We start from the raw sequence: 17,715 nt of genomic DNA, 5'->3' as shown, positions 1-17,715 counted from the left end.
CCCATTACCATAGTGCTGGCTTCATGAATTCTTGCTTAGATTACAACTATTTTCCAAATAATCTTGCCTTCAGTTTTACCCACTCTCCTTTATTTTTCTCTCTTTTAAAATTTTAATTCCAGTGCAGTTAAAATACAGTGTTATATTAGTTACAGGTGTATAAGAGTGATATAGCATACATTATTCAGTGCTTATCAAGATAAGTGTACTCTTACTCCCCATCACCTATCTCACCCACACTTCCACCCACCTCCCCTCTGGTGACCATCTGTTCTCTATAGTTAAGAGTCTGCTCCTTGGTTTGTCTCTTTCTTTTCCCCTTTGCTTTGTTTGCTTCTTAAAGTCCACATAGGAGTGAAATACGTTATTTCGTCTTTCTCGGACTTATTTTGCTTAGCATTATATACTCTAGATCCATCCATATTGTTCCAACTGGCAAGATTTCATTCTTTTTAATGGATGAATCATATTCCATTGTGTGTGTATATATACATACACAACCCCGTATCTTTATCCATTCGTCTATCAATGGACACTTGGGCAGGTTCCATAGTTTGCCTATTTGTATATAAATGCTGCAATAAACATGGGGTATTTGCCCTTTGATTTAGTGTTTTTGTATTCTTTGGGGGAAATAGCCAGTAGTGCGATTCCTTGATCATAGGGTAGTTCTATTTTTAACTTTTGAGGAGCCTCCACGTTGTCTTCTATAGTGGCTGCACCAGTTTGCAATCCCACCAACAGTGCACGAGGGTTCTTTTTCTCCACATCCTTGCCAATATTTGTTTCTTGTGCTGTTGATTTAGCCATTCTGACAGTGTGAGGTAATATCTCATTATGGTTTTGATTGCATTTCCCTGATGATGAGTGATGTTGAGCATCTTTTCATGTGTCTGTTGGCCACCTGCAAGTCTTTGGAGAAGTGTCTGTTCATGCCTTCTGCTCATTTTTTAACTGAAGTTTTTGTTTTCTTGAGTGTTGAGTTGTATAAATTCTTTGTATATTCTAGATATTAACCCTTTATTGTATGTCATTTGCAAATGTCTTCTCCCATTCAGTAGGCTGTCTTTTAGTTTTGTTGGTTGTTTCCTTTGCTGTGCAGATTTTATTTTATTTATTTATTTTTAAAAAAGATTTTATTTATTCATGAGAGACACAGAGAGAGAGAGAGAGAGAGAGACAGAGACAGAGAGAGAGGCAGAGACACAGGCAGAGGGAGAAGCAGGCCCCATGCAGGGAGCCTGACGTGGGACTCGATCCCGGGACTCCAGAATCATGCCCTGAACTGAAGGCAGGTGCTTAACCACTGAGCCACCCAGGGATCCCCAAGATTTTATTTTGATGTAATCCCAACAGTTTATTTTTGCTTTTGTTTCCCTTGCCTCAGTGGACATATATAGAAAGATGTTGCTATAGCTGATGTCAGAGAAATTATTACTGCTTGTTCTCTCTTCAAGGATTTTTATGGTTTCAGGTCCACATTTAGGTCTTTAATCTATTTTGAGTTTATTTTTGTGTATGGTGTAAGAAAGTGGTCCAGTTTCATTCTTTGCATGTTACTGTCCAGTTTTCCCAACACCATTTGTTGAAAAGACTGCTTTTTTTCCCATTGCATATTCTTGCCTTTGTTACAGATTAACTGACCATATAACTGTGGGTTTGTGTCTGGGTTTTCTACTCTGTTCCACTCACCTATGTGTCTATTTTTGTGCCAGTACCATACTGTTTTGATTACTACAGATTGTAATATAACTTGAAGGTCCAGAACTGTGATGCTTTCAGCTTTGCTTTTCTTTTTCAAGACTGCTTTGGCTTTTCAGGTCTCTTATGGTTCCATAAAAATTTTAGGATTGTTTGTTCTAGTTCTGTGAAAAATGCTGTTGGTGTTTTGATAGGGACTGCATTAAATGTGTAGATTGCTTTGGGTAGTATAAACATTTTAACGATATTTATTCTTCCAATATATGAACATTCAATGCCTTTTATTTCTTTTCCCTTCTTTTTATTTTTTACGTAGGCTCCATGCCCAGTGTGGAGTCCAATGTGAGGCTTGAACTCATGACCATGAGATCAAGACCTGAGCTGAGATCAAGAGTTGTACGCTTTTTTTTTTTAAGATTTTATTTATTTATTCATGAGAGACACACACAGAGAGAGAGAGAGAGAGAGAGAGAGAGAAAAGAGAGAGAGAGAGAGGCAGAGACACAGGCAGAAGGAGAAGCAGGCTCCATGCAGGGAGCCTGACGTGGGACTCAATCCCAGGTCTCCAGGATCAGGCCCTGGGCTAAGGGCAACACTAAACCACTGAGCCACCCGGGCTGCCCCCATGTGTCCCTTCATAATATTTTCTTATAATTGCTTGTATTTCTGTGGTGTTGGTTATTATTTCTCCTCTTTCATTTGTGATATTGTTTGAGTCCTTTCTCTTTTTTGGATGAGTCTGGCTAGAGGTTTATCAATTCTGTTGATTTTTTATTTTTTTCAAAGAAATAGCTCCTGGTTTCACTAATCAGTTCTATTGTTTTTTTTTTTTTTTTTTTTTTTAAGTTTCAATGTCAATTATTTCTTCTCTAATTTTTATTATTTCCTTCCTTCTGCTGGTTTTGGGCTGTGTTTTTTCTTCTTTTTAGAGCTCATTTATTTATTTATGTATTTAGATTTAATTAATTAATTAATTTAATTTATTTTTAAAGATTTTACTTATTTATTCATGGGAAACACACAGAGAGAAGCAGAGACATAGGCAGAGGGAGAAGTAAGCTCCCAGTCAGGAACCTGATCCCAGTATCCTGGGATTACACCCTGAGCCGAAGGCAGACGCTCAACCTCTGAGCACCCAGGTGTCCCCTTCGAGCTCCTTTAGGTGCAAGGTTAGGTTTTTTGAGATTTTTCTTGTTTTGAGGGAGGCCTGTATTGCTATCAATGTCCATTCTAGAACAGCTTTTGTTGCATCAAAGATTTTGGACCATTGTGTTTTCATTTTCATTTCTCTCCACATACTTTTTGATTTCTTCTTTGATTTCTTGGTTGACCCATTCATTGTTTAGCAGCATGTTATTTTGTACTCTTTCCGGATTTTTTCTTGTGGTTGACTTCTAGTTTCATAGTGTTGTGGTCAGAAAAGATATATATGATTTCAATCTTTTAAAATTTGTTGAGACTTGTTTTGTGGCCTAATATGTGATTTATTATGGAGAATATTCCATATGCACTTGAATACACATTCTTTTCCTTATACCAGTAGCACACTGTACTGTTTACTGTAGCTTTGTGTTAAGTTTTGAAATTAGGCATTTCTTCTTCATTCTTCTGCCTATTCTGTGTCCTCTGAATTTCCATATGAATTTTTGGACGAGCTGGCCCATTTTCATGAAAATCAAGCAGGGATTATGATAGAAAGTGTGTTGAATTTACAGACTGTTTTGGGGAATTAGGCCATATTAAGTTTTGCAATCTGTGAACGTGGGATGTCCTTCCATTTATTTAGAATTTCTTTAATTTCTTTCAACAATGTTTTGTAGTTTTCAGAGAATAAGTTTTGGTCTTTTTCACTTACATTTATTTTTAAGCATTTTATTCTTTTTGATGCTATTGTAAATGTAATTGCTTTCTCAATTTCATTTTGGTTTATTCACTGTTGATGTACAGATAAACTGATTTTGTGATTATATTTTAAAATGTTCTCAGTTTAGAGGTGCTGGGGGCTCAGCTGATTAAATATCTGACTCTTGATTTCAGCTCAGGTTGTGATTTCAGGGTTGTGAGATTGACCCTGTGTGGAGCTCCGCACTCAGAGGGGAGTCGTCTGCTGGAGGATTTTCTCCCTCTGCCTCTCTCCCCACTCGTACATGCTCTCTCCCTCTCTCTCTGAAAGCAATAAATAAAACTTGAAAAAAATGTTCTCCGTTTAAATTAAAAAAAAATTAAGATTTTATGTATTCATTCAGAGAGAGAGAGAGAGAGTAAATTAAAAAAAAAATTGGGATCCCTGGGTGGCGCAGTGGTTTAGCGCCTGCCTTTGGCCCAGGGCGCGATCCTGGAGACCCGGGATCAAATCCCACGTCAGGCTCCCGGTGCATGGAGCCTGCTTCTCCCTCTGCCTGTGTCTCTGCCTCTCTCTCTCTCTCTCTCTGTGACTATCATAAATAAATAAAAATTAAAAAAAATTAAAAAAAAAATTAAGATTTTATGTATTCATTCAGAGAGAGAGAGAGACAGACAGAGAGAGAGAGAGGCAGAGACACAGGCAGAGGGAGAAGCAGGCTCCATGCAGGGAGCCCGATGTGGGACTTGATCAGCCTGATGTGGGACTTGATCCCGGGTCTCCAGGATCACACCCCAGGCTGCAGGCGGTGCTAAACTGCTGCACCACCAGAGCTGCCCTCAGTTTAAATTTCTAATATGGTAAAAATAGGTACAACTTACCTAAATAAACCTCTTTGAGGTCATCAATAATTTTTAAGAGTATAAAAGGCTTCTGCAGTAGAAATGTCTGAAAACTACTTTACTGAGGTATATCAATTTATAATAAATTTCACATATTTAAAGTATACAATATGAGGTATTTCTTTGCGTTATAATTTTTTATTGTGACTGAAAAATTATTGACCAAATAACCCTTTATTGGAGAAGTACCAAAACTATTTGGTCTAATTATAGCATAATTTTGTGCCACAATATTGAGTTTTGACGTATGTGCACATCTAAAGAAGCCATTAAAACATTAAGATTATGTACATATCTATCACCCTTAAAAGTTTCTTCTTGTTCTTCATAATTCCTCCCTTTTCTTGTTCTATTCATCTTCTCTTATCCCTAGACAATTACTGATTTGCTTTCTGTCACTATAGATTAGTATGAATTTTCTAGAATTTTATATAAATGGAATCAGATACACGGGACCCTCTTTTGTCTAGCTTCTCTCTCAACATAATTATTTTGAGGTTTTTTTGTTGTATATCAGTATTGCCTTTTGCAAAGTTTTTGAGTGTCATTTCATTATATGAATATACCACAATTTGGTTAGCCTTAGATGGCTAGCTGGATCAGAATGTCATTTTGATATGGTCCTTCTGAAGTGGGAACAGGGATATATATATTTTAAAGATTTTATTTATTTATTTGAGAGAGAGAGAGAGACAGAGACAGAGAACATGAATGAGGGAGAAGGGCAGACAGAGAGGAAGAAGCAGGCTCCCCACTAAGCACAGAGCCCAATGTGGGGCTTGATCCCAGGACCCTAGCATCATGACTGGAGCTGAAGGCACCTGGGTGCCCCTGGAACAGGGACATTTTTATGTGGACAAAAACCAAACCACTAAACTTAACTTTTACAATTACTAAGTAGTGTCTTCATTATCAACCTATATTTCTATCCTTGTACCAGTACCCTATCCTACCCATGTGTCATGGATTGGCTATGGTCAAAGTAACACCCATAAAATAGATAACAGAACAACTATTTTAGCCTGTGATCTAGGATTTGGCAGACACATGGGATCCCTTTATGCGGAGGGCAGAGGCATTTTTCATGTGGTAAGCAAGTAAAGAGCTACAGAGCGTTGAAATGGGCCTTTGAGTGGCTAAGTGGTATAGAGAGTGTCTTTCTGGACTACTCATAATTGCTGCTGTAGGAATGGCTGTGGTAGGGGAAGATCCTTTACCTTATTCCTGAAGTAGAGAGATAGACACAGGAAAGAATGGTGGAGGCAGGGGGATGACAAATGGCACTAGGGCTTGGAAGGAAGTGGGGTGAAAGTAGCAATGTTATTCCTAGACCTTGCCTTTTGAGAGAATGGAATATGTTCTAGCCCTGATATCCATATGCATGTCCATGGTTGGCATGGGGAAGCAATTGGATGGGCCAGTTGCTTTTTATAAAATATCCTGGTTCCTATATTTGGAAAGGGAAAGATCTCAGACAGCTGATTACTGATTTTAGGGATAAAAGTTAAAAGCCTTTGAGGAAAAGAGATAAGTGTTCTTTCCACAGAAGCTACCCTTTTGATAGCAGTAAAAGTTCTAGTTTCCTATCTTATATATATAAAAAAAAATGTTTTCATAGAATCCTGGAGTTCCCAGGGGTTGTAACAGGAGATCAAAGCTCTTTCCCTGTCTCTAGTTTCTTCCTCCAATAAAGGAAAGAGAGAAATGACAAGCCAGTTAGCAGACGTACAACTCTCTATTTCTTCTTATCAAAAATTCACTCACCTCTCAGGAGAGGAGAAATCAAGTTCCTTTGATGAGGTGTGAATAAGTTGTTCTGGGGTCCATTTTGCAATGCAGCTGGGGAATGCAGCATATATATCAGAGGCAGGGAAGGAAAAGGAGCTATATATTGGGATCTGTAGAAATAATGAGAAAAATGGTATACCTGTCACCACAAATCCTTTTGGAACAAAGCAGTATAAATACATTTGTAAATTTGTGTTTAAAAAATTTATTATATGTAGATAAATATAATTTGCTGAGTATTTTCTGTCTTGAATGCTGCAATAAGCAATTTATATGCATTTTTTTCATTTAAGATTCAAAATAATCTTATGAGGTAGGTACTATTATTATTCCCAATTTATGTACTATGCTATCAGATTGCTTTTTAGTTGCTTTGTTTGTATTTATGCTCCTGCTCTTCCAGCTAGTTTGTGAACTTCTGACTGGATATCATTTTACTTTACAAGTGAGGGTGATGTGGCTGTAATTACTTCTTGACTACCAGGGCTGATGTGAAGGAAAGACTTTCTTATACAGCAACTGTTTAATAACTCTTTGTTACTTTCTCATGTGGTCACTCATGCATTCAATATTTACTGATGCCCACCCTGCCAGACCCTGGGCCAGGCACACATGATAAGGGAAATGTATAACCCCACAATCTTTGCTTTGATAGAGCTCCCCTATCTGGGATAGTCTGGAAAATTCTCCTTTCTTTTACAGTTAAACTCCCTGAAAGAGTTTGTCTGTATTTACTACCATGATTTTTTTTTATAGGAACAATGACTTTAATGTAATAGTTTTTAAAATGTTCAACCAATGTGGTTTCAAACTCCATGCTGCAATTAATCTTATTTTATTTAAAAATTGAGATACAGGGATCCCTGGGTGGCGCAGCGGTTTAGCGCCTGTCTTTGGCCTAGGGCATGATCCTGGAGACCTGGGATCAAATCCCACGTCGGGCTCCCGGTGCATGGAGCCTGCTTCTCCCTCTGCCTATGTCTCTGCCTCTCTCTCTGTGTGTGACTATCATAAATAAATAAAAATAAAAAAAAAATAAACATAAAAATTGAGATACAGCCATTTGTGACAACATGGATGGATCTAGAGGGTATAATGCTAAGTGAAATAAGTCAGAGAAAGACAAATACCTTATGATTTCGCTTATATGTGGATCTAAAAAAACAAATTAATAAACAATCAAAAAAGGAGAAAGAAACCCATAAATACAGAGAACAAACTGATGGTTTCTACAGGGGAAGAAGATGAGTGGTGGACAAAATCAGTGAAAGGGAGTGGGAGATACAGGCTTCCGGGTATGGAATGAACAAGTTGTGGGAATAAAAGGCACAGCATGGGGGTAAGTCAATGGTATTGTAATAGTATTGTATGGTGACAGACCGTTAGCTACACTTGTGGTGAGTATAGCATGGTGTATAAATTTGTTCCATCACTGTTGTACACCTGATATTAATGTAGCATTGTGTGTCAACTATACTCAAGTAAAACAATTTTTTAAAAATTGAGATATAATTAATGTATTATAAAGGTCACCCTTTAAAATTCAATTCAGTAATTTTCAGTATATTCAGAGTTGTGCATCCATCACCACTGTGTAATTCCTCTATGTACACAACCGTATAATTTTTATCATCCTAAAAAGGTTATGAGATCATTATGAGACACAAATATATAATGTGTTCTGTAAGCTGGAAAGTACCAAGCACATGTAGAGGATCTTCTTATAGATTTTGCTCAGTAGAACCCTTACTGGTTAAGAATGTGAATCAGGATACGTACCAGTGATCCTGGGGTCTCCATCCCACGTCTTGATTGTCTTTCTTCTTTGAAGTGCATCAAACTCTCTAGAGGGGAGACAGCAACTTTTATCTGCCCCTGGCACTCTCCACTGAAGTCTGTGATGTTGTACCAGCCACAGACAAACTGGAAGCCAGAAAGAAGTGGGGAGAGGTCCACTGAGGCAAAGCCAATCACCCTCTCCTCATCTGTGGGGAAAAGAGAAGAGCTGGGCAGTGTGGCTGGGCATGTCTTGCCACTGACATTAGAGGCTGCACACAGAGATGCTGATTCAGGGGACTGTGGGGCAGGACAGGGATTTCAGTGATTCCAAAATCAACAGAGAGGACAGATAATGAGAGAGACTGGCACACAGCCTGCTTTCTACTCTTATGAATTCCCTTTTGGAATAGCAGGGAAAAGCTAGCAGGGTTGAGTTTTTGTCCTCTTGATATAGGCAACTGGAAAACAACCTTAAACACAGGGAACACTTCTTTTTTCCTTGTTATCGTGTCTCCGTGATTTTTCTCAGGGCAGTGAGTCTTGAAAGAAATCATTTGAAAGACCATCACCTTTGGAATTACGAGGGATTTGCATTTTCCCATTCATACTTGTCTGTATTTTCCAAATTCTCAATAACCCACATATGCATTATAGTTAATTAAGAACAAAAGTGATATAAATCACAAAAGAAAAATAACCCCCTAGAAAACCTGTACATGGTGCAAAATAACAGTTTGGACTCAGGCTTGTAAGAGGGCTGCCCTTAATGAGTAAGACCCCTTCTTGGTTGGACAAGCAACCATGCTATGACCTTTGTTCTCAGACTCCTTGCTTTTTGTTCCTTATGTCTGGCATGAAAGTGGCTGGGGACAAACAGACCCGCATTCCTCTACAAGTTGTTTTCTATGGACTCCATTCCTGATAATGAGTATTAAAGGCTGACTACCAAAAATGGACACAATTCTCAGTTTTCAATTTGCTAAATAAATCAAAGAATGCAATTTTTAAAGAATGGTCACTAGTTTCCCAGTTTCTTATACATGCTGCTGGTAACACTGAACTCATTACACACTGTTTAACATTTGTTCAGACAGCTTGCTCTTCTTTAAACTGCGACTCACCTAAAAGCTGAGACCAAGCATCACTTGTTTTATGTTCTCTACACTTTCCATTCCTGGCATAAATCTTTCCATGTACTGAGGAAGTTGATCAACCTCCACTGAGAACACAAATGGACTGGCCAATGTAGAGTGGGACAAAGAAGCAGAGCACCACAATAGCTAATCTGAGTGTGGCTTTGATTTGAAAACACATTATTATAACTTCCCAAACCTCAAGTCTCATATATACAATGAGAAGGACTAATAAACTAGATTTAAGATCCTCTTCAACTTGGACAGTCTTCTTTTTTTTTTTCTTTTAAGATTTTATTTATTTATTCATGAGAGACACAGAGAGAGAGAGAGGCAGAGACATAGGCAGAGGGAGAGGCAGGCTCCATGCAGGGAGCCCGATGTGGGACTCAATCCCAGGACTCCAGGATCATGCCCTGGGCCGAAGGCAGATGCTCAACCACTGAGCCAACCAGGTGTCCCTCAACTTGGACAGTCTTAAGAGTCTAGGAATGTTTGAAGTTGTGTTCCTCAGAGTAGGAGTCAAGTAGTTCTTACCCAATGGGAGTGAAGAATGATGGCTAGAACCATTATTTTGCACTCCAAAGATTTTTTTATAGCTTTGCAAAGAAAATTAATCTTGTTTTATTTGGTTAGCCAAACATAACTTGTTCTTGATAGATTGTAACTTTAGGTAACCTTTGAGGGTTCTGCTTAACATAAAAGCACAATATCTTAAACATACCTGAGGAGAAATCAGGCTAAACTGATCATTGAGAAAAACAATAGCTTTGAAGAGTTCAAGTTTAATATCGTATTTAGTGGGACAACTCATCATTCTTTCTTTAAAGTTTTATGTTCTAATGATTTCAAACTTTCTTCATACTCTTTCTTTACTCTAGATTTTTGTATTTGGTGTAGCCTCTGACTATATTATGTCATGCCCCTTCATTTTTTGCTGACGAACGCTCCAGGAAGCCTTCTCTATCATCCTCAGTCTGAGGCAGATATCCCCTTCCAGAACACCCTATATTTGCCTAATCATACTATCCTCTAATTGTCTCCCCCATAGGGTACAAGGTCTGTGAGGACAGAGACCATGTATGTCTTATTTTACCTTTGAATCCCTAGCACCTAGCATAGTGCCTGGCATAGAGTAGGAACTCAAATATTTATTGAACACAGCTGGGTCTGGTTTGCATAGCTGAGGCTATGTGGAAAGGATGGAGTTAAGGGAAAAGAGTCATCTATTTCCACTGAGAGAGCTAGACAAATGCGGTCAGCTGGGTCTAGGTATTTTCCCAATCTCCGTTTACAACAGGTTTTACAGGATTCTCTGGGGGTCCTGGAAGATAGGAAATGTATTTTGTTCTTCTCTATACTGAACAGCCCTAGCATAGTACCTAACACATAGTAAGCATAAAAAAAACCAGCTCCATTTATTAAGCACCAATTATGTGCCAAATACTTTATAAATATTATCTCTAATCCTTATAAAAACCCTACATGGCAGGTACTATTATCCTAATTTTATTCAGAAGGAAACAAAGGCTCAAAGAGGTAAAGTGTTTTAGCTTAGATCATATAATTTATAAATGACAGAGCCAAGATTTGAATCCAGGTCTGTATAAGACCAAAGCTTATTCTTTTTTTTCTTGTTATACTAAGTGCTGAATTGAGTCAAACCCTAGTCTGCTTGACAATCTCTGGAGTACTTTAGAGAAAAGAGAAGAATAGAAAGCCAGAGAGGAGGGTGGAGCCTAAATACAGCAGGAATTCCTTGTGTTGATTCAGAGAAAATGGATTTATGATCAGTTCCTGCCACATTTATGAGGTTTGGTGGGGGTGGGGGACATAAGTGAAACCAAGGCAGGAGCATGGGACAAATCACTGAAATAAGGTTCATGGCATCATTTTGAAACAGAAGCACAAGAGGAGAGCCGGAACTGCTCTCAGGTCTTTATTTTTTTTATAGGATTTTACTTATTTATTTGAGAGAGAGAGTGCATGAGTGAGGGGCAAAGGGAGAGGGAGAAGCAGACTCCCCACTGAGCAGGGACTGGATCCCAGCACCCCTGAACTGAAGGCAGATGCTTAACTGACTGAGCCACCAGGCACCTTACTCTCAGGTCATTAGGCTCTGGAGTTAGCTCTGAAACTTATCACTGGCAAATAAAAACTGTAATGCTGTAGATTCAAAACAACTGAAGGTCTGGAAACTAGATACTAGCAAGAATGTTAAAAGAGCTAGATTTATAGGAAGGATTTAAGACAAAATTTTCTAAATATAGAAGCTGTGAGATAGCTCAATGTCCTCATCCACTCACCTTTCCCATCCAAACTTACTAGCATGGTGAAGTACAAAGGGTGAAGGCTGTATAGCCAGTCAACTGGGTTCAAATCCTCATTCCATTAATTAATATGATCTTAGTCAAGCCCCTAAACTTCCTTGGGGCTCAGTTGTTACATTTATAACACTGAATGAATTATGTTTTTGCCTTGCAGGATTAGAGAGGCTTATAAAACTCTCAGCACATTGCCATTCACTAATAAGAATAAAAACTGAGATGGTTTTACTAAGTATCTGGCACTCATTTAATTCTCCCACTGAGGTAGGTACTATTATCCCTATTTTATAAATAAAGAAACTGAAGGAAAGGGAAATTAAGTTACCCAAGTCACACTACCTTGTAAGGGGTAAGAACTGGTATCTGAATTCCAAGAGTGTTATTTTAGAGTCTGTGCTCTAAATATTGTTGAATTACACCTCTTAATAATGGTAGCTGACTAAAACTAGGTTCAAGGACCATGCTGTCAGTACCTCCATCCTGGGGAAGCTCTTAAAACAAGATTCTAGTGTTATGTACTGCTTAAAAATGCTGGGATCTTGGTTAATAAGCCAGAGTCAACAGAAGATAAAACATATAAAGAGGACGAAATCACTTGTGTGTGGCAGGCTGTACACTGTGACTGCTGAGATACAATTGGAAAGATTAAATGTACTTGGACTTCTGCACTAAACAGGCAGTCCAAAAAAGTGACATAACTTCTAAGGATTTAAATTCCATAGGAGAATAATGTGACATTCTTGAGATTCTCTCTAGCACATATATATGAGTTCCTTGCATCACAAGTGCCATGGTTTGGTTTCACTTGGTTAAAAAAAGAAAAGGATTGGGAAACTGTCAACAGTATGTGAGCTTATTTTCACAGCCAGAACAGATATTCACAGAATAGAGTTCTTACCTCCTTTATGCCAAACTTTGAACACCAGAGTTTGTTGAGGGTCCAAAAGAAGCTCTTTTGATAGCCTGTTAAGAAAAACATGGAAAATTGAACTCCAATTAAAAAAAAAGAAAAAGAAAAACAACCACCATAAATTAATTGTGTAGGAAGCATCTGCCATATGAAACTTGTATTTGAAGAATATCTTGTAGTTTGCAAAACACTTTCCTAACATTTTCATTTCATCTTCATGGTCATCTTCTAGGATGTGTTTTTACCATAACAGTTAAAATGAGGGATGGAAGCTCAGAGAGAAGGAACTGGCCAAGACTTGAAATCAGGCTCCCCTGATGCAGTACTTTCCTGTCTGATGTTATCTGCCACATTCAAACTCTTTATCTCAGGATGAGAGGAAGTGTGGAAAGAGAGCACCTCAAGATGTAAGGAACAGTTTTACTGGAGCAAGGTAGGGATTCCTTCCATCTGATGTGGAAAGAGGATGGTGGGAAGGGAGGAAGAGGGGAAATCAACACCCACTGAGGGCCTCCCATAGGCCAGGCATGTGTAATCTGCGCAAAAGCCTGGACACGGGCATTATTACCCCTGCTTTACAGATGATAAAGGTGGGCTCAGGGAGGTGAATTGACTTGCTCAAGGTCACACGAGAGTCAGTAAGTGGGAGGGATAGTATTTAAAGCTTAGTTTGCTTGATTCTAAAGCCAAACTGTACACAGGCAAGGCACCAAAATAAGAAAGTACCCAATTTTCATACCAGATAAAGAAGTGGATATGGTATTCAGTGAACATCTCCTATACATTTTATATGAAGTGACTTCTATCATTTTAAAGTACAGAGACTTGGAAAGTTCCAAACCAGGTGCCATTGCTCCAGGAGCTCCAGGGAAAACCTAGAGACTTAATTTCCTTCCTAGATACCCCTGGGGAACTGAAGAGAATCCACTTCAAGACCAATGAGAGGCCTTGTGATAAAGTGAAATAAGTACTGTATCAAAAATCTGAATTCTAGCCAGTGGTCAAAATACCTACCTCTGAATTCCTGCTCTAGTACTGTCACCTGAGTGACCCTGGGAACTAAGACTTTTTGAGCCCTGTTTTTCTTACCTGTTAAATGGGATAATATTTTCTACCTCCAAGGTTGCTAGGAGCATCAAATGAATGTTTTGTGATAGAGCAACTATAAACAAAACCATTATTCGTTTTTTTCTTCTAATCTTCCCTCTGCTATCAACAGACTATGTAACCTCCCTGGTCCACAGTTTTAACTTTAAAGTGAGGGGATGAAATTAGGAGACTGTCAATGTCCTTCCGTCAAGTCCATAAAGTTAAGCTCTGAGTGAATAAATCATCTTCACTTAGAAGCTTAGCCCCCTAGCCTCCTGCCTTTTAAGGCAGATTTGATATTTTAGATCTCAAGTACCTTTCTGTAATTTCCAGTAGCTCACCATAGATAGTAATGAGTTGTCACTGTAGTTCTAGCTCCTGACTCAGGTCAGTCTCAAATTTCAAAACACTGAACATGTGAGCAACTGCTGAGGCTCAATTAGGTACATAAATCATGTGAGAAAATAGCAGATCAGACACCACGTGGTTGTGCCTAGTGTTGATGGTCAAGAGAGAAACTTTATAAAAAGGTGATACAGTATAATGATAACAATAGTTATACTAGAACTCACGCTTTTAAGGACGATGAAACAGATAATGAAGAAAAGGGAGGGTGAGTCCTGCACTGCAGCAGCACTGGGCCTGTCAGCCCCTGACCTCCAATATTCGAGTCTTCCAAAGGAGGTCTAACATTCCTTGAGTACCTGCTATGTACCATGAGGTAACTTTCCTAAAGGTCACCTAATCTGGACCTCACAATAACCCTGTAAAAATTAACCCCCCCTTTGCAGATAAGGAATCTCATTACAATGTAATTTGTTCACACTACTAGTAAATGACAGAGATGGGGATGGAGGCCATATCTCTCTTGGTGCAAAGCTCAGGCTCTTTTCATTGTACCAGAAATCTTTTTCAAGGATATGCAATCCATTGCCTTTCCTGAAATTAGTTTGCTCTGCCTTCTTCACCTTAGGTAAATTGTGTACATTCTTCAATACTCAGCTGAATTATCTTTTTTTTTTCTTAGCTGAATTACCTTATTTTAAAAGCCTTCTCTGAACGTATAGGTTAGCCTAAATTACCTTTCTGAGATGCACTAGAATCCTTTTTTACTACTTTTGCAGCACTTGTCACATTCTATTGTATATTTTCCCAGGTAGATCATGAACACCTCAATAGCAAGGACTGTCTTAATAATCTTTAATTCCCAGTCCCTAGAACAAAGCAGGGAATATAAGAGGTCTTCGCTGAATAGCTTTTGAGTTGTATGGAATCAAAAGAGCTCAAAAAAAAGTGAAAAAAAAAATTACTGTGGTAAAACCTTTAAACCACTACTAGCTGTGAATTCATAAGCTCCAGGATTAAATAAATGCTTGATAAGAAAAGCATTTTCCAGGTCTGCTCAATATTGTTGGGTCTGTTACATTCCTTGATCTGAGTTTGTCTCTTGGAACAAAAAGTGGATTCTGCAAGACTGATGGGATATCATAAAATACAAACCTTGATTGCTGTTGAAAATTCCAGATGGGGGAATCTGTGTTTTCAACCACTTGGGTGTAGACAGGAGATGGCTCATCAGCCGTTGCAAAGGATACACAACAACTGGGTATCAATACTTTTCGCTCTGTCAAGGGACTCCCTGAAATAGAACACAGTGGAATGACTGACTTTAGGGTGCCAGAAAGAATGTCTGGAAGCCTTCTATTATACAGGTATAAGCAGGACCATTCCTAGCCCTCTCCTACCTTTGGGTTACTATGTGCCAGGTACTGTTCCAAGTACTATATATGTATTAATTCATTTAAACCTTACATCAACCTACCTGTGAGGTGGGTTTTATGATAATTCCCATTATATAGATGAAAAAGCTGAGGTACAGAAAATTTAAACATCTATTAAGTAGTCACATGTTTATTAAATAATAGACCCGAGAGAGTAAAATCAAGATTCTGGCTCTAGAGTCCAAGCTCTCAGACATATTTTGTATTGCCCCTACTAGATAAAGAAACATAAAACACTCAGTACAGTGCTGGTGTTAATTCTACAAGATCAAGTTTCCAATGTGGGGGACTCTTTTAGTCTCTCCTAAAACAAAGTAAAATGGTTTTCTTTTTCTCTTTCCTAGAAGAGTAGCAACACGTAAGGGTAAATCTGAACTAGAGGGTTATAAAGAGGCAATATGAAAGCATTAAGGCTCTTCATTTGTTAAATTCAAAACCCAAACATAGAAATCAGAATGTGTATTTTTCACATTTTGCTAGCCTGTGTTCCAGTCCTAATGAGGATATAGAGCAGTTTTTCTTCAGTCATTTTCATTTTACCCAAAAAATCAGTTCTGTGTATGTCTGTTTTGCAAGGGCTGACAAATGAGGTCCACACAAGGAGGATGAATGTCCTGAATTATATTCATACAAATTTAACCTTAAGAGTTATGAGATGTAGAGAGCATACTTTTTTTTTAAGATTTTTATTTATTTATTCATGAGAGACACACAGAGAGAGGCAGAGACACAGGCAGAGGGAGAAGCAGGTTCCATGCAGGGAGCCCAACATGGGACTCAATCCTGGGTCCTCAGGATCATGCCCTGGGCTGAAGGCAGTGCTAAACCGCTGAACTATCCAGGCTGCCCGAGAGCATTCTTTTTTTCCTCTTTTCTTTTCTTCTTCCTTTTTAAAAAGATTTTATTTATTTATTCATGAGAGACAGAGACAGAGAGAGGCAGAGACACAGGCAGAGGGAGAAGCAGAGGGAGAAGCAGGCTCCATGAAGGGAGCCTGATATGGGACTCGATCCCGGGAGTCCAGGATCACACCCTGAGCCAAAGGCAGACGCTCAACCGCTGAGCCACCCAGGTGTCCCTAAGAGAGCATACTTTTCATATAAGATCTCAATATGTTGCCTAAGTCTACTTACCTAGATTTCTATTCAAAGAAATATAATTGTTTGTTGAGGACTCAATTTAAGTTAGAAAGTGTAACATTAAAATTTTTTATTTTATATGTGAGTGGAAAAAAACAACATAAAATGAAGATGGTTGCTGAAACTAGATAGTCTATAACTGAGCTGTTTAACAAGATAACCACTAGCCATATGTAGTTATTTAAATTGATGAAAATAAATAAGATGAAAAATAACCACTAGCCACATTTCAAGTGCTCAATAGTCACATGTGGCTAATGGCTACCATTCTGGACAGAAGATGTAGAACATATCCATCATAGTACAGAGTTTGTTTGAAGTGCTGAATAGACTATATAATATAGGCTACATATTCCATAAGATCACTTTTAGCTCTCAAGTGCTATGAATCTCAGGATTACAGAGGAAGGAAAGAGACAAGAATAAAAAAAAAACGGAGTATCTAAAACATAATTTATACAATCAGAGGAACAAAAAACTCTCATCATCATTATTCCCATAGAGTCTCTCAGCACCCATGATGTAAAATGGCTGGAGTGAGTTCTTTCCTCTAACTGGATACCCCCTGGCACGGCTGCTGTCTCTCTCTCTCTCTTACTTAGCCTTACCTTTATCTCTTTCTCCCACTTTTCTCAGAAAGTCTTAAGCTTTTCAACTGGTTTCTTCCAATAACATGTCATAAACCCTCACAACTATGTAGAGATAATCTACCTCTCTGTTGGCAGTTCCCACAGCATTCTGTAATAATTTGTGTGTCTGTGTGAGAGATCTCTGAATGTGGGGAGTGGGCCCAAATCCCTTATGAAAGGTTTGCAGACTGACTACTACCTTTGTCTATAGACAGTTGCCAGGGTTGAAGAAAAGAGAGAAGCTGTCTCGGTCTGCCTGCATTGTGTACCAGCAGAGGACCACAACTGCTCAGAAAAGCTCTGAGAGAGATCAGCAAGAGGACCAATTGTGGGTCTGAGAGGCAGGACCTTAGGTTCCTGTGTGCTCTGCCACTCATTTAGCATGACTTGTCAGACACTTCATCCTGGTGCTCTGTGTATCAGTTTTCTCATCTGAAACATGCACCCAGTTGCTTCCCACAATAAAATTCTATGATTCTAGACGTCTACTAGTACTGCTCAGCACTTTCACTCATACTGCCCACCTCTGCTCTACCCCTTTTAAGATTTGTTATTTTTGAAGATGCTATCTCCTAAAGGCCTTGAAATAAAACTATTATTTTGACTTTGGAAGAAAAACTTTCCTTACTTAGTCTTGAATAGAAATATTCCTTTCAGCCAAACAGGCAGATGACAAATCAGCTTGAAAAAGCAA

General features: G+C 38.6%; 1 protein-coding gene and 1 long non-coding RNA gene across 20 annotated transcripts in view; one reads left to right on the top strand and one right to left on the bottom strand.

Annotated features, from left to right (window-relative positions):
* Nucleotides 1-17,715, bottom strand: part of C2CD3 (C2 domain containing 3 centriole elongation regulator) — a 151,022-nt gene that overhangs the window by 32,973 nt on the left and 100,334 nt on the right. For all 19 annotated transcript variants that reach the window (XR_005375650.1, XR_005375655.1, XR_005375653.1 and 16 more), the window contains exons 25-28: nucleotides 14,973-15,111; nucleotides 12,372-12,436; nucleotides 8,014-8,219; nucleotides 6,211-6,344 (exon numbers count right to left, since the gene is read on the bottom strand). Coding sequence is in view for 12 of the 19 variants with exons in the window: in XM_038568660.1 (XP_038424588.1) it covers nucleotides 6,211-6,344; nucleotides 8,014-8,219; nucleotides 12,372-12,436; nucleotides 14,973-15,111 (544 nt within the window). In the remaining 7 variants the exon portion in view is untranslated. The remainder of the gene's footprint in view (nucleotides 1-6,210; nucleotides 6,345-8,013; nucleotides 8,220-12,371; nucleotides 12,437-14,972; nucleotides 15,112-17,715) is intronic.
* The window catches only part of LOC119864977, a 60,104-nt gene that overhangs the window by 31,518 nt on the left and 10,871 nt on the right, over nucleotides 1-17,715 (top strand). The window contains exons 9-10 of the long non-coding RNA XR_005375658.1: nucleotides 11,631-11,737; nucleotides 12,616-12,816. This is a non-coding gene — a long non-coding RNA (uncharacterized LOC119864977). The remainder of the gene's footprint in view (nucleotides 1-11,630; nucleotides 11,738-12,615; nucleotides 12,817-17,715) is intronic.

The sequence above is a fragment of the Canis lupus genome, chromosome 21, assembly GCF_011100685.1.
Source record: "Canis lupus familiaris isolate Mischka breed German Shepherd chromosome 21, alternate assembly UU_Cfam_GSD_1.0, whole genome shotgun sequence".
Taxonomy (NCBI): Eukaryota; Metazoa; Chordata; class Mammalia; order Carnivora; family Canidae; genus Canis; species Canis lupus.
Note: the sequence above shows the minus strand (reverse complement) of the source record. Positions and strands in the feature narration are given on the sequence as shown.